Here is a 22,358-nt window from a genome sequence, read left to right as displayed (position 1 = left end):
GTTACATTCCATTCAAAACTCTATGACTAGTAGCGATTTAAAGGATTTACCTCTATTACCCCTATTGGGCCCCGCCCCTCCTGCCCCCGGGGGACCAGAGTCAAAATTTACACAAGTTCTGTTCCCCTTCCCCCAAGGATGTTTGTGGCTAATTTTGGTTACAATCCATGCAGAACTCTAGGACAAGTAGCGATTTAAAGGATTGACCTCTATTACCCCTATTGGGCCCCGCCCCTCCTGCCCCTGGGGGACCAGAGCCAAAATTTATACAAGTTCTGTTTCCCCTCCCCCAAGGATGTTTGTGGTCAAATTTGGTTACAATCCATGCAGAACTCTAGGACAAGTAGCGATTTATAGGATTTACCTCTATTTCCCCTATTGGGCCCCGCCCCTCCTGCCCCGGGGGGGACAGAGCCAAAATTTATACAAGTTCTGTTCCCCCTCCCCCAAGGATGTTTGTGGCCAAATTTGGTTACAATCCATGCAGAACTCTATGACTAGTAGCGATTTAAAGGAAATGTTGACGGACGGACGGACGGACGGACGACGGACGGACGGACGGACGGACGACGGACGCCGCGCCATGACATAAGCTCACCGGCCCTTCGGGCCAGGTGAGCTAAAAAACCCACAAGGACTTCTTAGTTTATGATATTCCCTTTTACATTTACAAAAAATCTGACAATGATGAAGAAAACTTGACGTTATAGATTTGGATAAAAAATGACTTGAAAAATCATTGAAAAAGTGCATTTATGACAATTTTTATTTTATCAATCAGTCTAAAAAGTCCCTTAAAGTAAAAGTAATTGTCATTATATTTCAATTTCGTTGGGGTAAGAAAAATTTCAGTTTGCAAACTTTTGTGAGAATCTGCCTAGTGGATTCACACAATTTGCAAATAATTTTTCCCTACCCCTATGTAATTGAAAAAATAGTGACATCAAAGCTTAGCATGTTTCTTGATCCAGCAGTATATCCTCTATGATTCCTGTACACTCCTAATAAGTAATTCAGATTTGTTCTACTTTTTAACACACACCACTACCATAGGACCTAATGATAATCGGTATTAAAAGTGTTGAATTTCTAGGCAGATAACCAGCACCACAATCAGACATACGTCATGCACCAGAAATGCCTGGTGACACTGGTTTGCCTTTACGACCAAGAGAGAGCACTCAATGTTATTGTGGAGGGCTCGGCTCTACCGTGGGACCTATTGTCACAGTTATAGGGCTGGACCTACGAGCTGCTTGACAACCAAACACAGCTCAGTGTTAAGAGAGCTGTTGATAAATACTTAAGCAGGTGAAAATATCTCGAGTTAAGGATCATTGTATAACTGCATGATTTTATCTACCTCCATAGGAAAGAGTTCCACTTTTATTGCCCATTTTTATCTCGGGGAATAAGTAGGGTACATGTACTTAAGTTTGAATCGATTAAAAGTAATGGTAAGTCTGGCTTTTGTAAGTTGGAATAATCCAAACAACTTTTATTGCTTCTTTTCATCCCAGAAATACAGATACTATAACTACAGCTGTGAAAATTATGGACAGTAAATGCACGTTGACCATGATCTACTGTTGTGATTCATTGTATTCACTGAATTATGTACAGTCGCTGTGTTCAATTCTCAATAAAAATAATGAAGTAAATATTGATATTGCCTTATACATAAAATAAATATAAAGTACATAATATAAGGCTTTTATGAGAATGAGAAAATAAGATACCTATGATTTGTATATATAATTAACCTACATTGATCTTAGAAAAATGGCCTGTGCTTTACTTGATATAACAATTTATAGACTTTCAACAAAACTTATCAATTAAGTTTGTCTTTAATTTTTCTAAGTCTATTGACATCATTCAAGAAAGAAATATGTATATTGGTAAAAACATAAAAATGAAAATTTTCTTTATTGTGATTAAAGAATCTTGAGTAAAAAAAATAAAAAGTCTAGCAATAGACAACTTTTTTCACAAGCGCAGATACTGGATTTAAATTTCCCGGCTTTATTTATCACAATGCGTTTTCATTGGCTAATCGACATCCCATGATCGATGACCCCTTTTTCCGAGTGTAAACCCCATAGGGGCCAGATCAAATTTTCAGCTGACCGCCATCTTTAATTCCTCCAGCTGTTCCAGAAAACTTCTACACATAGATCACAGAAAACATTTTCAAACATCTGTTTTTTCTACGTACAGGACACATTGGATTCCTGGTGAGTGAATTCGCTTGAGATATAGATCTATGCGGTTTGTTTACATGATTGGGTCAAACACGTGTTCCAATGAACCATGTCTGACAGCGTAATGGCGTCTCGTAGGAATGTTTTAGTGTTGGGCCATAGCTTTATATCTCGGCTTTCACGTTATGTAAACGAGCTACCATCTCGGTCGAATCTAGGACTTCAGTATGATTCAGTTAGATTTACTGGGCTTCCTGGCGGTAGTATCAATCGAATCGTAAGAGAATTTTCACGCAGTTATCGCGAGTCACATTTTGACTTGGTTTGTTTACAGTGCGGGGGCAATGATTTGAGTAGTCCTTCGGCAGACCCAGAGTCGGTTGTTCGGGAGTTGTGTGCATTTGTAGATTGGCTCTTAGATATAGGTGGTGTTAAAAAGGTTGCAGTTTGTAAGTTATTTTTCCGAGCCTCGACCCGCACTCGTAAAGGGGATGTATCGGTAGAAGTTTACAATGATCGTGTTTCTCAGGTTAATTCTCTCCTAGCAGAACGTTTGTGTATGCCTCGGGCTATTCTTTGGGACCATAGGCGGTCAATCTGGAATGTATTTCCTCTTTTACATACTGACGGGGTTCATCTTCGGGATCAGAAACCCTACTTTCGATCTATTAAAAGTTGTGTGATTTTTGCCCTCGGCTCAGATTAGACTTTCAGCTGTCGTTGTTCATGCGTGTTGATACGAGTTGTCCCCCCTTTCCCAATAGCTTTATTATGCGAAGACTGTCATTTCAATTCAGACAACAATATTTTTAAAAAGCCTTTCATAAATTGAATTTCTTGCAAGTTTATGCTTTTCAGTTATTATATATTATTTAGTTTTGATTCTTTTGGAGTCTGTTATAGTATTCTTGGAGCAACTGTATAGCAATATTTAGTAACTCAATATAAGCTTATCTATTATTGACTACATTACAAAATACTTTTAAACTGTGTAAAAAAAAAAAAAAAAAAAAAAAAAAAAAAAAAAAAAAAAAAAAATAGTTGCTTTCTTTAATAATGTACCGCTTCTCAGGGCCTTGCTTCGGCATATACGCCATATTCTGCTTCGGTAGAGGTGTAAACCCAGAGCTGCTTGTACTATATATGAAGTTAGTAGATCTTGTGAGTCTCTGGCTCAGAATTTTGAACGTTTACAATACTAAATGAATTTTGCCCTGCCTTTGGCCGGCTTCATCAGAATAAGATTACTTGTGAGTCTCTGGCTCAGAATTTTAAAAATGTTTACATTATAAATGAATTTTGCCCTGCCTTTGGCCGGCTTCATCAGAATGGATTACTTGTGAGTCTGACTCAATTTGCCTTATATTAATTCTTGAATTTTGCCTTGCCTTTGGCCGGCTACTTGATATCTATATTACATTACATAATCGACATTATTGGTTGAAATCATATCTTATTTAATAATATGATTTGTGAGTCTCGAGTTTATGATAAGCATTTATGCACCCTACAATATCATTTTACCCTGCCTTTTTCTCATATTATAGCAACATTTCTTTTCAAATTTTAGAGATTTGTTGTCAATGTATGGATATTTACCATTGCATTAAATGTTGGGGTGTACATCTGTTAAGTGCTCCTGTAAAAGAAAAAAAATGTTCTGGCTTTCCTTTCTTTATTTCCTAGACCATGCCTCCCAAGAAGCGCCGGACGGCAGCTACAAATAATGTTCATGCGCCAGAGCCGCAACAACAACAGGCTAACACAGCTTCTGTGCCGGACGCCGATTCAAGGGATGTGTCCCAGGAACCTGAAAGGGGGACAACCTCTATAACTGAAGACCGGTTAAAGGCCCTGATGAAGGAGGCCTTTAAAGCAGGCTTACAGGAGGCAAGGAACCAAACCGGGACAATATCAACTGGCGGTATTGCTGCTAATGCACAGTCCGGCAGTGCCATGCCACAAGACGTAGGACCTCCACCCATGACCTCAAATACCCCAGCCACCTCTAATCATAGTGCGAGTGCTGTCACCGTGGAGGACTCTGTAGGTGGGTTAGATTCCATAGTCCTTCCTGCCAATCAACTCGTCAGCATGACAGCTAGTTCTGATGAACTGACTAGTTTTTCAGCCAGGGCTCAGATAACCACCCCACTAGTGGATCTGGTTGATCCTAAAATTAAACAAAACATACTAATGGGCAAGTTTGTGGACATGAGTTCAATAACAGAAAAGAACACTGACTCTTTACAAATGGTACTGTCTACAGATGACAGTGGAAATACAAACATTCAGTGGGTACACAAAGACACAACCAACAAACCCCTAACCATCGAAGAATGGACGACGAAATTCTCCATTTATATTGCCGTTTTTTGTTTAAATGATCAGGCAGCATATCCTCAGCTCCTCAAGTACCAATCCATGATACGCAATTTAGCATCAAAACCAGCTGATTGGCAATTTTATGACACCAATTTTCGGCGTCTCCGCGCAAATGCTAATTACTCCCTCCGTTGGGACATGCTTCATCTCGAGCTATGGAATGAAGCTCTCTCCCGTCGCCCGACCTCGGGATCATCGACAAATAAACCGGGAATATGTCACAAATTTGCTCGCGGCGAGTATTGTGGTGGTTGTCGCTACTCCCATAAATGTGGCATTTGTAATGCCAAACATCCGGTAACGCAATGCCCAGTTATGGCACATTCCCGTCCACATATACAGACACCCCCGCGTTTTCGTACAAAACTTTTCGTCCCCGTCAAAACACCTCCAACCAGCCAAGATTTTTCCCCCGCGGTAGTGGTTTTGGACCCCAACGCCCTCGACATTACTACCCCTATTAATGTCAAAGCATTAGCACTGGTACTTGAGGAGTATGACAAGGATAAAGCCATGTTTTTAATCAATGGTTTCTCAAAAGGTTTTGAAATTCACTTTGAAGGCAGTCCCATGGGCCACACTTGCAATAATTTAAAATCTGCGATTGATATGCCTGAGGTGGTTGATAAGAAGTTAAAGAAAGAATTAGAGGCAGGCAGAATTGCTGGGCCTTTTGTAGAGTGGTGGTCGAGCAGATCTGAACATGTGGGGCGAATTTTTAGATCGTTTCAACGGAAAAAGTTTTTTCCTCTCGGATACCTGGCTGACATCAGACACATTGAGTTTATATACAGATGCTTCATCCACAATAGGATACGGTGCTGTATTTGGCAACTCGTGGTTTTCTGGTACATGGAACCTCCCATGTGAAACACCACATATCAACATTTTGGAACTCTACCCCATTGTTGTAGCGTTAGTGGTATGGGCAGCACATTTTTCGCAAAAGGCTATTTGGTTATTCACTGATAACTTGTCTCTAGTGTCTATCATAAATAATCAGACTTCTCGGGACCCCCAGATTATGGCCCTAATTCGTATATTAGTCTTGAATTGCCTGCAACATAATATCATGGTACGGGCAACTCATATTCCTGGTGCTCAGAACGTTTTGGCTGATGCTTTGTCTCGTTCACAGGTAGAGCTATTCAAGACACTGCTGCCCTCTGCGGACAGACTTCCAACAACAGTCCCCAGTCATCTGAAGCCTGCAGCCTTATTCCAACGTTAACCAGCCTTGTACATGCATCTCTTACCCCAGCATCCAGGAAATTATATAATAAAGCCCTTCAGAGTATTTCTGACTTTTGCAGGGTTTATTTGGGCATTCCATTACAGTTTCCTGTACCATATACTATTGTAGCCCTTTATGTTGCCTATGCCTACAAAAATGGGAAGGCTCATAGTACAATATTGTCCCAGCTTTCTGCTTTAGCTTTTGTACACAAGGTCAATAATATGTACGACCCAACTAAGGTTTTCTTAGTTCGCAAAGCAGTTAATGGTGTAGCTCGATTAGCTCCTTCTTTTGATACGCGCTTACCCATCACACAACCAATTTTACATCGTCTATGCCGGTGTTTGCCACATATGGTTACAGGTAGTTATGACAACCTGATGTTCCGGGCTATATTCACAACAGCATTTTATGCTTTAGCCCGGATTGGGGAGTTGTTAGCTTTTACCAAGCCACAATCTGAAAGAGTATTACAGTTAGAGGATGTGTCGTTTGAAGTGAAGAATGATCAGGCTGTCAAAGTTCATCTAGTTTTCAAAAACTTCAAACACAACATTAGTCAACAACCCCATTCGGTTCCTATTGTTGCTCTACCTCGACATCCTTTCTGTCCGGTACAAGCCCTGCATGCTTACGTTAAGCAACGTGGCGCTAGTAGTGGTTGTCTTTTTATAGACAAACTTTCGAATCCCCTTTCTCGGAGAAGATTCGAATCCTTAGTTCATGATTGCCTTTTGACCTGTGGTTTAGATGCTTCTAGATACAAAGGTCACCTCCTTTCGCATTGGAGGAGCCAGTCATGCTAGTTCGACATGCAATTTCTCTGATTCACAACTACGCACTTTAGGACGTTGGAAAACTGATGCATTTAAGAAATATATCCGCTCACCTGCTCTGTCAGATATGAATGTGTCTTGAATAGTTTTATCTGTGTTAACATACAGTTGTTAAAATTATTTTTTTTTTGGCAGTACATTTATAGTTAGATGACTTTTCTTTGCAATGGAATAGTGGCGGTACGCCCTCCATGATTTGCTCTTTCTTTATATGTACATATACATGTATGTAACTAGAAGTATATTGTGAGATTCTGTTTTGTATGGACTTATTGATTTCACTTGGTTCAGTGGCGGTACGCCCAATCCATTTGGAATTCAGAGACATTATTTTGATTCTCACTCTTTTTCTTTTCATTGATATTTAATGTTTAATTCTTTGCAGGTTTTTGTAACTATGTATTCCCAGGGTAGTGGCGGTACGCCCTTCCCATTGGAAGGTTTTCAAGGATTGTTTTTCTTTTATGAGCAACTTGACTTTTGCTTTGCCAAATGTACATTATAACCGAGTGCCAATTTAGTAATTATTGGTTATTTTGATATGTTCACCTGTTATTCTTTTAAATAATGTTTATAATTATGAATTTATATTGTTATTAAGGCAATAAGTTAAATTTGACAGTACAAGGCCAGCAAGGGTGGCGGCGTCATCATAACGTTTCTCTTTTATGATGTCTTGTGGCGCTTAATTTATAGGCCGCACCTTTACTCACAGAAAATACAAGTTAAAAGTGTTAAATAACCTTAAAATAACTTTTAATAAATATTCGGCCATCCAAAGATGAGGATGTGCCATTTTTCGCCAATCCCTTGTTGTGTCATTTTCTCTGAGTAAACAGAGCTTGCTGTCATTGAATTATGTAGAGATGTGAGGGTTGAACACGCAGAGAAGTGAAAAAATAAAAAGTCTAGCAATAGACAACTTTTTTCACAAGCGCAGATACTGGATTTAAATTTCCCGGCTTTATTTATCACAATGCGTTTTCATTGGCTAATCGACATCACATGATCGATGACCCCTTTTTCCGAGTGTAAACCCCATAGGGGCCAGATCAAATTTTCAGCTGACCGCCATCTTTAATTCCTCCAGCTGTTCCAGAAAACTTCTACACATAGATCACAGAAAACATTTTCAACCCTCCCACCTCAACCCATATACTGTAATTTCATGCAACTGATTTCCTTAGATGTGGATTATGCAAACTGTTGATATTTAATTTTGTTTGTCATATAATGTAAACTTTGGATGTCTATATGTGTGTTTTAATATTGATAAGATGCTAATTTACACTATTTTCATGTGTATATTGATGTACGTTCGTCATATGGACATCTTATTTGTATGCTTGTTAGCTTGTTCATAGGTGGGCGCTTAATTTATAGGCCGCACCTTTACTCACAGAAAATACAAGTTAAAAGTGTTAAATAACCTTAAAATAACTTTTAATAAATATTCGGCCATCCAAAGATGAGGATGTGCCATTTTTCGCCAATCCCTTGTTGTGTCATTTTCTCTGAGTAAACAGAGCTTGCTGTCATTTAATTATGTAGAGATGTGAGGGTTGAACACGCAGAGAAGTGAAAAAAATCTTTATCAGCACTTTCAACTGTTATCACTCTCCACAGAGGAGTTCTATCTACGACCAAAAGCTTTAGTTCATCTCCCATTGTCTTACTCTTACAAGATTATACTCTTAAAGCAATATTTCACAATCAATTTCAATTTAATAAAAATAGGAACAATCACAAGTAACTGCTTTTTTAGTGGTATAGTTTTCTTCTAAGCTCTAGAGGGTTTTTATAAATCCCTATATTTGACAATAAATTAATTGAAACAGTACCTTTGTAAGCAAATAACTATGACTATAAACTGTACTACACATGCATGCATCGTCAGACGTTTCATATGATGTTAGAGAGAGTCCTCAATTATTTTATTTGTACGATCGTCAAACAGACGTTTCATATGATGTTAGAGAGAGTCCTCTATTATTTTATTTGTACAATCGTCAAACAGACGTTTCATATGATGTTAGAGAGAGTCCTCTATTATTTTATTTGATCGTCAAACAGACGTTTCATATGATGTTAGAGAGAGTCCTCAATTATTTTATTTGTACGATCGTCAAACAGACGTTTCATATGATGTTAGAGAGAGTCCTCTATTATTTTATTTGTACGATCGTCAAACAGACGTTTCATATGATGTTAGAGAGAGTCCTCAATTATTTTATTTGTACGATCGTCAAACAGACGTTTCATATGATGTTAGAGAGAGTCCTCTATTATTTTATTTGTACGATCGTCAAACAGACGTTTCATATGATGTTAGAGAGAGTCCTCAATTATTTTATTTGTACGTACATGGTTCTATAACAGTTAATGCCTTTACACAAACCAGTGATAAACCCAATTTTGGGCTTATAAATCTTAAAGTCTGTTTAAAAAAAACCTGTTGCTTTATAAAAGAAGTTTTTTGCTAGTTTTAGAGCTCATTGGTTCAGTAAATAAAACAGAAAGGATGCCATTGTATTTCTCAATTCAAACTAAATCATATAGCATAATAAAAGTAATACTCACAATAATCTGGATGCTAACAGTCCAGAAACTCACAATCTGGATGGAAATATCAGGAAATAGATTTGATTGAAATCCAGAGGTTTCGACTAGGGATGCAAGTGTTCAGGTTATGTCTGGGATATTGCTCCAGAGTCAATGTCATTTCATCAAACAAACTTTAAGTCATGATATTTGGGGAATGAAAGCTAATTCAATGCCTTCCAGTATACATTTATCAAGAGCCTAAAAGGTGGGTAAAAATTATGATTTTAACCAAAGATTGAACAAATTTCTTATAGAAATTCCTAAAGATGACCTATTTAACTCTTAAATGGACCAAGGTAATTTATACAATTAACTGGATTGTAGGTATTAAAAGGCATTAAGTATATAATTTTGGTAATTGCTTTTTCGGTTAATTGCCTGCTGGTACTGGTAGACAGTAAGTATGGTACCATATACTATAGTCACAACCAAACAGGTTAAGGATGAGAATCTAGGCCACACTGTCCTTCTGTCTATACTACAAATCTGTGTGAATACCTGCAGCAGCAGTATCATTTTAACATCAGTAGGTGACAAGTTCCAGACAAATCCTGATTTACTGATCAATGAGCGAACAGTCACTTTCTTCCACAGACGTACCATTACAGAGACAATAAACCTAGAAATACTTGTAATTCCTCATCACACCTCACCTTCAACTGAACTTGTGTAACCTAACAGTCCTCAAATACAAGGAATAGGAGTCTTTATCATGTATCAGTAACTACTTCATTATGATGACCTTTACAATCCTTTTGAACATTTCTAAGATGTAAGAAAACAACAAAATGATATAACAATATCATCAAATTAATCAAATGATGGTAAAGGATAAATGAAAATATTTTTTAGTCAGAGACCCATGAAAAATACCCAGTTATACAAGAAGAATGAAGTTAATTTTCTTTATTTTTGATGATGTATTACTACAAATTTTGGTGTATCACATTTTCATTTCAATGATAAGGTTAAGTAAATATGATGTCTGCCTCTATAGAATATCTGAAAAGAATTTCACATGGTTTGACAAAAGCACAATGAGCATCAAGAGTTCCAAAAGAGTTTCAACACTCTACAATCTATGGTTTTGGTACTTAACCCATGATATCTAAATCTATATATGAATGTCTATTGATAACCTTTCTGGTAGCATTCTGTCACCAATCATGTAAATCCTGCTGAGTATTCCTAGCTCTATATTTAAAATCCAAATTGATCTAATCTACTATGCAACATAAAATGGCCGAAGACAGGAAGCAGATTTGTGATAGACTGGTACCGTACAGACTGTTAATGTCACCTCCTAATGTCACAGAATTACAGTAGCATTAATGTCAGCATCACCCAATAATAGCTTATCATGTCCATTTAATATTTACTTTCACTGCAGTCCCACTATGTAACTTACCAAGTGTAGATTGCAGTCATATAAACTATGAACATCAATTGCTTATTATGACGTCATTATCATTGTGACGTCACAATTGTCGTGCCAGCGATCACGGAAAACGGCTGTTCAAATGGCTGTTCCATCCTTGACGATAACGAATGATTAATTCATTATAGATGCAAAATCCCTTGGTTTTATTCAACATAAAATTGTAACCAGATGTAAATATAAACATTGAACGTCTTTCAGTTGGCATTCAAAGCCAATATGAATGCCAAATGGACAGAGGCAAGTCCAACATGAAGCTCAAGTGCGCTTCATGGAATTTGCTTCTGTCCGGAGTTGGCATTCATATTGACTATGAAAGCCAACTGAAAGACGTTCAATGCTTAAATGATAGCTAGTTTTTGGTTTTTTCATGCTTATACATATCTGAGAGCAAGTTTCAATGGTCACTCTAAATGGTGACACTATGTGGTGCGGCTTATGTCACTCATAATTCTGAACAAGATATATTTTCTCTTGCACATGCATATTGGCCTGCAAGATGATTGACTTAATCTTTTCAAAGAATTCCAACAAAGATGTCCATCAGGGACATATTCAACAGGTTATACAGTAGAGATGCACTTAAAACTTTACATCCTAAGCTATGTAAAATCTCAAAAAATCAATTAACAGAAAACTTTTAATTAATGGTTGTACATTTAAATATAAAACAGTTTATATTCAAATTATCCAGAAGAACTATGTAACAAACATAGACAATTCTTTGGGCTGGCATCCCAGTTACTATTTCCTACAAACATTCATCACTTTTGGTTTGAACAGGCTGTAATGGCCGCGATTTAATAGGCATAAAATCCAATTTCCTTCCTATTAATGTAGAAATGGAAAAAGGAGAAAAATGTGTCTGGTGCTCTTTTCAATGTTGCTCGCATTGGTAGTGTCTCTGACATTAGGTGTACTGATCATCTACAGTTTGTATTAAGTCAGCAGGACGGAATTAAAACCAAAAAACATTTCCCAATATCCTATCACGGATGGAAATGAATATACACCATCCTCATGATTTCTCTTATAGGTATGTCTCATCTGTTTAGATGCAATAATGAGAAACTCTTTCAGTAATTTTAAGGAATTATTTAACTAAGTTTAAAATCAAATAACCTGAGCTGCCGACTTTAGGGCGGGAACCGGAAGGTGTGTTAATAGTGTAAATTTATTTTCTGTTGTATCAAAATGTTTTCCAGGGAAAAGTTCTAAAAAGCTGATTGCAAAAGAGAAAAAACAATGGAGACCTTTAAATGAAACTCAGTTTTGTTTAAAAGAATCCTTGATATTATATGAAGCTGCTCAAGATATGAAATAACTTTCTATAAGCAGCAACAACAACCTTGACCTTGAATAGAGATTCTTAACCTTGACCTTAACACCTTGACCTATCTGATAGATGAACTTGTCAAAGATATCATAATGATTTTCATTCAATCTTTTGTTTTCTTGAGTAATCATATAGATATCAAACTTACCTCATGACCCAACATTTTAATCAAGTTTAAAGGTAGTAAACTAAAAGTTGCATGTATACTAATTTGTCTCTCTGAAACACTAGCATTGTATTAGCATTTACATCATAGATTGGGATTATTTGGGGGAAAATGGCCTAGCTGTCTCAGAGATAAATCTGGATCTTATATTTCTATCTAAGGGAGGAGGCTTATTTGAGAATATCTGTCCAAGGACCATATAAAACTATATACAATTAGACTGTATATATGTAAAGGGCCTGAACAAGAGGAAGCTACCAATAAGCAACAGGGTTTATCACATTGATGCTCGTAAATCCTCAGCTGAACTATGTTAGGTATAATTCACTTAACATAATCAGAAAATCAATCCAAACGGCATTCTGCCAATACCTTCGCCTCTTCACACCAATTCTGGCCTCGACTATCACTGTGCTGAGAGACAAATACCCAATATGTTTGATCTCAACCCAATAACAATTTGATAGATACATATTTATACAATACAATTTACATCAATGTGCACCTTGTCCCAACCACTTGATCCTGTTGATACCATTATCATTGATTTTTTGTTATCGGAGCATAAAAACGGTGTCTGCCATCAATATTTATCTCATGAGCGTGGCACGTTAATTTGGGGAAGGTTGCCTTCTGTAGTACCAGTTAGTGTAGTTGAAGCTCACCAGACAACTGGTATGCATGGTTCTCATGTCACACGAGACAATTTAGGTAAAAGTACAAAATACCCCCCACAATAAAACCCAATTCTGCTCATTTTTCATCTTTAACAAAGTCGTCCTGTATATAAATGTCCTTGGTTTTCTTCATTCTTTAAACAGTCCGATATTAGTGCTATCCGAGTGGCCATGTTACACAGAATGATACCGTTTATCAGACTCATAACGTCCTCACAACATCTAGAGTCATATCTGGGGACAGTTTCATGAACATTCCTTAGATTGAAGGAACAACTGAACTTATAATTCCCCACAAGAAAACATTACAGATTTTAAGAAAGGCTCTTTAACTTATTTATTGCTTTACTATTGGGAATTTCAAGTTTAGAGGTTCCTTAAATTTAAGGAATGTTCGTAAAGATGTGACAAGGACGACTATGGCTATAGTATGCTAGACCTTTCTTAAGAAAAGAATGTATTTCGGAAGAAGTCGGATAACCCACCAGTACTATGGCTTAACATGTAAGACTTGCTAAAAAGTATAGAAGAACAAGATAAATACACATCATGCCTAAACCAGTAATTGAATCCAGTCTCTCAAGTGATAATAGCATAAACCAATGGCTCTACCAACTGAGGTAAGAAGCATGCTCCGTCAGCTGAGTGACATAGATCATATTTAACACTGTGTACAAACCATGTCTTTTACACAAGGTTAATATCATGGGGATTCCTTTACACACCATTTTTCTGCAGAGGTTAAATTTCATGAAGTAGTTAAACATTGACATCACTGATGAACCAAATGGCAATAACAAACTTTGAATAACAAAATCCAAGATGGCTGCCTGGCGGCCATCTTGTTGACCGATTGGTCAAAAAATGCAATATGCACAACTAGGGCCCTAGGGGAACCTACATATTAAATTTGAGACAGATCCCTTCAGTACTTTTTGAGAAATAGGGATTCAAACCTTAACTATCAAAATCCAAGATGGCCGCCTGGCAGCCATCTTGTTTTTCCTATCAGCCTCAGCCTCAAAATCTGTATGGCACAACTAGGGACCAAGGGTAACATCTGTGTGAAGTTTGAACAAAATCCCTTCAGTAGTTCACAAGAAATAATGATAACAAACTTCAACTGCCAAAATCAAAGATGGCTGCCTGGCGGCCATCTTGTTTTTCCGATCAGCCTCAAAATCTGTATGGCACAACTAGGGACCAAGGGTACCCTCCATGTGAAGTTTGAACAAAATCCCTTCAGTAGATCTCAAGAAATATCGATAACAAACTTCAACTGCCAAAATCAAAGATGGCTGTCTGGCGGCCATCTTGTTTTTCTGATCAGCCTCAAAATCTGTATGGCACAACTGGGGACCAAGGGTAACCTCCATGTGAAGTTTGAACAAAATCCCTGCAGTACTTTGTAAGAAATAGTGATAACAAGCATTGTTTACGGACGGACGTCAGACCACACGGACCACGGACCACGGACGCAGGGCAATTTGAATAGCCCACCATCTGATGATGGTGGGTTAAAAATATCTGATGGGGAATCCCAATTTGTAATTTCTTTGAAAGCTTTTCCTACATTATCATTATTGGTGTTTCCATGACTACCTGTTGAGACACTGTAATCCCTCCTCCACCTTCCCCTCACACTCCCATCAAACAAACAAACACAAATAAGGATTTCATTGGTAAATCTAACTCAGTCTGAAATACAATATTGTTTGTTTTAAAAGAAATTGCCATGGTTTTTTTGGTACACAATTATTGAAGCATTCAATTAGAATCAATAATAAAATGAAACAAGCATAAATAAAACAATACTTTCACTTCATTTTGACTTAACAATAAGACTTTCAATGATTGGACTTTGATGTGTGATTGATACCATCTAGATTCTAAACACATCCAGATTACATAGAATTAGTACAGATGACCAACTAATACCAAATAGCAATCATATCAGTACCGATTATATATCAAAATCACTTAGTCTAACCTAAACACCTTGACCAATTCTACAGATCTGATATTAATATCATTTGTCAAGCATGACAGCTACATATGCTATCTATTATTAAGTGGCATAGTCCCATGTCATATATACCACCCAGAGGCACAGTATAACTGCGACGTCTCCATGACAACTGTGGCATCATATGGCAGCAATCCATACTCAATCATTCCTGGAATTGGTACCGCTATCGGATCACACCTTGGACGGTGAGCCACATCACCTGACTAAATCACGCCCAATCAATGGCTAATGATACACACAACATCTATATAGTGATATCAACACAGACTTTTTTTACAGTGTTATACATGTTTACATTGATATATGGACCTACTGAAGAGTTGATTATTAAAATACATTCCTCTTCACAAACTACGACCAAGCAGAAAAAATCCTTTTTAATAGAATCACATGATTTCATTTACAGGATAATTTTACCAGGACTTATAACCGTGCAGGAAATTGTCTAATCACATTTCCGCTGATATCTCTGTAAGCTCTCAATTCCACACCAATATTCAAGTCGGCTCCAGAGCGTCGACTTCTGTAGTGTTAATGCAGTTTGTTTTTATTAAAACTTGTGAAAAAACTATGTTCAATATAGAGAGTCAATAGATATCTATCTATGAGAACAAATTAGTGGATGTCATTTCCCCCTCATAGACCTGTATCTTCTGATGATGTATTTAGGAAAGTACATGGCTACTGATTATAAACATTGCAGAATTAAAAATCATTTTAAACTAATTAGTCAATAAAACTTTCTTTACTGATTTAAATATCAAAGCTGAAGCAATGGAACCTTTGTAAAGTACGAACTGCACTCTTTTCACACTTCTCTCATTACGAACTACACTCTTTTCACACTTCTCTCCATACGAACTACACTCTTTTCACACTTCTCTCATTATGAACTACGAAGTCACCAAAATGAGTCTCTGTCCCAAGAATATATAGACAATAAAGTGACAAATGTTGTTATGTAATAGTGGCTAGACCATGGTTTTTTTAGCACATATAAAGTTCAATAAAATACAATTATATTGAAATATTTGACATGATTTACTTCTCTTTTTTATATTCTCTCAAAAAAATAAATGCAAGAAAGTCTTGGAAAATTGTTTCTGAGATTTATCAACGAGTGATGGATAACCATGATGTTAGTCTATGGTGTGATTTACACCAGGGCTGGGACAATTTACAGGATGCATCTGTTAATGGATTGATCGTGATAATAATCAAATCCAGCTTGGTAGGGGTGTAATCAGAGGTAGTGGGACGGTGCCTTGTAGACTCCATCTCTATATAGATTCCTTAAACTCAAACAAAATCCACAAAAACTGTATTAGACGACATTAAGGTTCTCCTCGAAAAATTGAAAATGGAATTGGAAATCTGGTAATCTTATATAGCAAAATTGAGGAAACAACCCAATTTGTGTGTTTTCCTGATTAATACTTGAAAACCAGAGAACTTTTTAGATTGTAAGGGAAAACACTGATGTTTTATATTATTTTTCAATTAAAAAGAAAAAAAAAAACCACACTGGTCATTCTCATCAGCCAATCCATTTTGGTAATTCTGATGAAAAACCTAATGTGCATTACTATGATTCAGCCGATGGAGACAATAAATCTCAACTATAAGACTTAATCAACAGTTTATTCCACAAGAAACACATCCAAGTTCTTTCTCTGTCAATCTCATTATTAAAACACCTCGGAGCAAATCAAACCAAACGTAGACCTGATCCAGAATGGATTGAATGTCGGAACATCAGGCAAATAATTGTCATTTTATTACGAATTTCTCGCAAAGTGTAAATGCCATTCTTGTCCACTTTAGGACAGAGAGAATACCGTTTACGATGATGAACACTTAAAACAATGTGTTTTGGCCACCAGGACTAAGTGACAAAGAGTAACTATAATAATATCTTCAGCATGTGCCCGACAATCACTCCCAATTACTTGAGGCCAGTGACAGGAGATACTCTCAATATTTTGAGTCTGTCACACCAATGTGTAATTAGTTTTAAACGTATAGCCTGGATCTGACCTCTCCGACATCACACTCCGTCTCTCTCCTTGGTCAGACCCTACGGACACAACTGAGCCTCACCTAAATCTATACTTCATTTCCTAGTTGGCTTTCAATTAAGATGGATTTGAGATGGCAAGTCTTGACGAGTTAACAGCTATAAGTTTGGGGTTTACAGAGTCAATGTAAATCTCAATAAATCATCACCATAATCCTGTTTTCTCCAGTAGTTCTACAGTGTTCATCTCCTTGTTAAGTCTGCCTATAATCTAGTAAGACCTCATCATTATTTGTCCAAAGACAAAGATCATCCCTCCAAGATGGTTCAAATTATCATTAACTACAGATTTTCATTTATTACCATTGTATTAATTATCCACTTTTAATTAGTATCTCATCAGCGTCGACAAATGATTTCTGCTGTATTATTTATTTAAATAAGAGTATTATTTTCAGTTTCCGTTTCTCTTCATTTTTATGTCAAATTAATTTTATCTCTCCCTTTTGTTTCTTCTTGATCTCTGTTTTTTAATGTGTATAGGTGCTGTTGAATTTTAATGATATATTAGGGTGATCGGGTGATGTAGTGGTTTAGCCACTCGCATTTCACTTAGCCGGCCAGGGTTCGATCCCTAGCACGGACGTGAAAAGGTTAGGGGTCACCTGCCCGATCATGTGAGTTTTTCTCTGGGCACTCAGGTTTCCTCGAGCTCCCACACTAAGATCCCTCGCGCGCTTACATCCGGGCCATGGAGAGTGATTTACATAAGTTGTATAACTTGTTTCATTATTAGTGTAAGTTTACATTTTTTTATATTTATATCTATATATTTTTAATGATATTCAACCTACAAATATTAACCAGTTCTTTGTTTTGTTGTTTCATCAATATATATATATATATATATATATATATACTGTATATAATCTATAAGGCAATATTTTCAATGTTTTACAGAAATAGATAGTTTTATATTTGCTAGAATTTCCTTTTATGAATGTGTTGAGTTTAGGGCCCATCACCATGGATACTGAGATTGTGACCCCAAGATGGTGATATCAATGTGGACATAAGACATTTAATTATGGAATGTTCAATCTGTATTCTCTATAATATAAATTGACAACCAAAATAAAGTTCCGTACATTTGTTGAATTTAAATTCATGAAACATTCAAATTAATTCATAACTGTTGCAACCAACACCATACAAGCTCACCATTCAAGAAATTCCCATCATTTCCAATCCCGGAGGGGCCTTTCAATTACATCACAGTTTCTGAAAGGAGAAATAGCTTCCCTGGGAAATAACCTGGTAAATTTTAAACCAAGAAACTTTTGATTCTTTCATAAAAAAATAATAATACACACCAATGTGTAATTAGTTTTAAACGTATAGCCTGGATCTGACCTCTCCGACATCACACTCCGTCTCTCTCCTTGGTCAGACCCTACGGACACAACTGAGCCTCACCTAAATCTATACTTCATTTCCTAGTTGGCTTTCAATTAAGATGGATTTGAGATGGCAAGTCTTGACGAGTTAACAGCTATAAGTTTGGGGTTTACAAAGTCAATGTAAATCTCAATAACTCATCACCATAATCCTGTTTTCTCCAGTAGTTCTACAGTGTTCATCTCCCTGTTAAGTCTGCCTATAATCTAGTAAGACCTCATCATTATTTGTCCAAAGACAAAGATCATCCCTCCAAGATGGTTCAAATTATCATTAACTACAGATTTTCATTTATTACCATTGTATTAATTATCCACTTTTAATTAGTATCTCATCAGCGTCGACAAATGATTTCTACTGTATTATTTATTTAAATAAGAGTATTATTTTCAGTTTCCGTTTCTCTTCATTTTTATGTCAAATTAATTTTATCTCTCTTTTGTTTCTTCTTGATCTCTGTTTTTTAATGTGTATAGGTGCTGTTGAATTTTAATGATATATTAGGGTGATCGGGTGATGTAGTGGTTTAGCCACTCGCATTTCACTTAGCCGGCCAGGGTTCGATCCCTAGCACGGACGTGAAAGGTTAGGGGTCACCTGCCCGATCATGTGAGTTTTTCTCTGGGCACTCAGGTTTCCTCGAGCTCCCACACTAAGATCCCTCGCGCGCTTACATCCGGGCCATGGAGAGTGATTTACATAAGTTGTATAACTTGTTTCATTATTAATGTAAGTTTACATTTTTTTATATTTATATCTATATATTTTTTAATGATATTCAACCTACAAATATTAACCAGTTCTTTGTTTTGTTGTTTCATCAATATGTATATATACTGTATATAATCTATAAGGCAATATTTTCAATGTTTTACAGAAATAGATAGTTTTATATTTGCTAGAATTTCCTTTTATGAATGTGTTGAGTTTAGGGCCCATCACCATGGATACTGAGATTGTGACCCCAAGATGGTGATATCAATGTGGACATTTAATTATGGAATGTTCAATCTGTTTTCTCTATAATATAAATTGACAACCAAAATAAAGTTCCGTACATTTGTTGAATTTAAATTCATGAAACATTCAAATTAATTCATAACTGTTGCAACCAACACCATACAAGCTGCACCATTCAAGAAATTCCCATCATTTCCAATCCCGGAGGGGCCTTTCAATTACATCACAGTTTCTGAAAGGAGAAATAGCTTCCCTGGGAAATAACCTGGTAAATTTTAAACCAAGAAACTTTTGATTCTTTCATAAAAAAATAATAATACACACCAATGTGTAATTAGTTTTAAACGTATAGCCTGGATCTGACCTCTCCGACATCACACTCACACTCCGTCTCTCTCCTTGGTCAGACCCTACGGACACAACTGAGCCTCACCTAAATCTATACTTCATTTCCTAGTTGGCTTTCAATTAAGATGGATTTGAGATGGCAAGTCTTGACGAGTTAACAGCTATAAGTTTGGGGTTTACAAAGTCAATGTAAATCTCAATAACTCATCACCATAATCCTGTTTTCTCCAGTAGTTCTACAGTGTTCATCTCCCTGTTAAGTCTGCCTATAATCTAGTAAGACCTCATCATTATTTGTCCAAAGACAAAGATCATCCCTCCAAGATGGTTCAAATTATCATTAACTACAGATTTTCATTTATTACCATTGTATTAATTATCCACTTTTAATTAGTATCTCATCAGCGTCGACAAATGATTTCTACTGTATTATTTATTTAAATAAGAGTATTATTTTTCAGTTTCCGTTTCTCTTCATTTTTATGTCAAATTAATTTTATCTCTCTTTTGTTTCTTCTTGATCTCTGTTTTTTAATGTGTATAGGTGCTGTTGAATTTTAATGATATATTAGGGTGATCGGGTGATGTAGTGGTTTAGCCACTCGCATTTCACTTAGCCGGCCAGGGTTCGATCCCTAGCACGGACGTGAAAGGTTAGGGGTCACCTGCCCGATCATGTGAGTTTTTCTCTGGGCACTCAGGTTTCCTCGAGCTCCCACACTAAGATCCCTCGCGCGCTTACATCCGGGCCATGGAGAGTGATTTACATAAGTTGTATAACTTGTTTCATTATTAATGTAAGTTTACATTTTTTTTATATTTATATCTATATATTTTTAATGATATTCAACCTACAAATATTAACCAGTTCTTTGTTTTGTTGTTTCATCAATATATATATATATATATATATATATATACTGTATATAATCTATAAGGCAATATTTTCAATGTTTTACAGAAATAGATAGTTTTATATTTGCTAGAATTTCCTTTTATGAATGTGTTGAGTTTAGGGCCCATCAGCATGGATACTGAGATTGTGACCCCAAGATGGTGATATCAATGTGGACATAAGACATTTAATTATGGAATGTTCAATCTGTATTCTCTATAATATAAATTGACAACCAAAATAAAGTTCTGTACATTTGTTGAATTTAAATTCATGAAACATTCAAATTAATTCATAACTGTTGCAACCAACACCATACAAGCTACACCATTCAAGAAATTCCCATCATTTCCAATTCCGGAGGGGCCTTTCAATTACATCACAGTTTCTGAAAGGAGAAATAGCTTCCCTGGGAAATAACCTGGGAAATTTTAAACCAAGAAACTTTTGATTCTTTCATAAAAAAATAATATTAGGTCTTCTCCTAAACAATCTGTCATCCAGGACACCAAATGAATTATTTTCAATTCCAAAATGTCACATAGCTATTAACTCGACACTAAATGCAGCCTTTTCCTAGAATCAAGTTTAAAAGTATTAATTTTTACCCAATATCAAAATGGTTTCTGTAAATTTTTTGAAAAAAATCTGCAGTTTGCCGCATTTTAGTCTGCATGAAGAGAGTTTTGAGCCCCTATCTAATCTAGCTGCACAGACGACAGCTGGAGTATCCCCTTCCCTTCAAGCCTTTCCTAGACAATGACATAATGATCTGGATAAAATTTTCATCCGACAACGAATTCAAGATGAAGATGGAGTTAAATTCTACTTGATAGCGACAAGCACCCAGCGTACTGACTTGTGTGTGGAAGAGATAGAATAAAATGCATGTCATTCCATGTACCAGGGCAATGACAGTTATGGGTACCAGGGTATTTCCGTGAGAGCTTCTGCCGTCAAACTTATTCTCTGCTAAACTTTCAAGCTTGCAACATGCATTAATATCTTTTTTTCATTTTCCCTCTGGATAAGGAGAGTCAAGATTTTTTGTATACAACTGCCAAATATCAATTCCAATAAATGCAGTTTTTAATACCCCTAGGCCTGAGCATAAAACAGGGATATAACATTTTCTGGGGCCATTTTTCATGATCTTCATTCAGTTGGCAGAAAAAAATGTATAAAAAGATTTCATGTTTTTCACACATAAGAATCGCTATAAAACAAAAAGGGTAAAATGTCTCAAAATGGAACATATACTGCTCTCCTGATTATCAATAAATCTCCCTGAAAGAATCCATTATATAACCTGCATTTCATGTACTTTTTACATCTTCATTTTCTGCTGGTTTCTGCTGCTGCATCATCATATAAAGTTATATTTACACTTGCTAGGCTTGGTCACTATACTCTAATACTAGCCGATTTTGTTTACCATAACTGCATGGTAACATTGAACTTTGAACTTGCGTATGAAAATGTTCTGTGCAACGTAAAAGGACTACTTTAAAAAAAAAAAAAAAAAAAAAGCAACACATGGCTTTGTTTACATTTTGACGCAACATTACGTGTATATTGTTGTTTTTCATAGAATTTTGGAAAAATTTAAACAATATATACATGTTTTATATTTATATATGATTCAAACAATTTTTAAATTAACAATTGTATAAAGAAACGGAAAAATATCCCGACCTGGGCCGACGTGCTTTCATTTTTTGTTAAAAATGATGGGTGTCAAATGTAAAATTACCTCTGTGCCTATGTT

At 36.3% G+C, this 22,358-nt stretch overlaps 2 protein-coding genes across 10 annotated transcripts in view; one reads left to right on the top strand and one right to left on the bottom strand.

Annotated features, from left to right (window-relative positions):
• The window catches only part of LOC138322812 (cadherin-23-like), a 208,952-nt gene that overhangs the window by 177,977 nt on the left and 8,617 nt on the right, over positions 1-22,358 (bottom strand). The window lies entirely within an intron of this gene.
• On the top strand, positions 1,951-10,959 carry LOC138324255 (uncharacterized). Its single transcript, XM_069269334.1, has 4 exons — positions 1,951-2,237; positions 3,891-5,264; positions 5,928-6,440; positions 10,906-10,959. Exons 2-4 carry the CDS (start codon positions 3,894-3,896, stop codon positions 10,957-10,959), a joined length of 1,938 nt encoding a protein of 645 aa, XP_069125435.1. The 5' UTR covers positions 1,951-2,237; positions 3,891-3,893.

The sequence above is a fragment of the Argopecten irradians genome, chromosome 5, assembly GCF_041381155.1.
Source record: "Argopecten irradians isolate NY chromosome 5, Ai_NY, whole genome shotgun sequence".
Classification (NCBI taxonomy): Eukaryota; Metazoa; Mollusca; class Bivalvia; order Pectinida; family Pectinidae; genus Argopecten; species Argopecten irradians.
This window is presented reverse-complemented; position numbering and strand designations above follow the sequence as displayed.

Bases quoted from the DNA above. Each gene is read 5' to 3' on its own strand.
- LOC138324255 (XM_069269334.1), top strand. From the start codon at position 3,894: ATGCCTCCCAAGAAGCGCCGGACGGCAGCTACAAATAATGTTCATGCG. The intron at 5,265-5,927 runs GTAGAGTGGTGG...ATTCCATTACAG, and splicing joins GCAGAATTGCTGGGCCTTTT to TTTCCTGTACCATATACTAT. The intron at 6,441-10,905 runs GTACAAGCCCTG...AACGTCTTTCAG, and splicing joins CTCGACATCCTTTCTGTCCG to TTGGCATTCAAAGCCAATAT.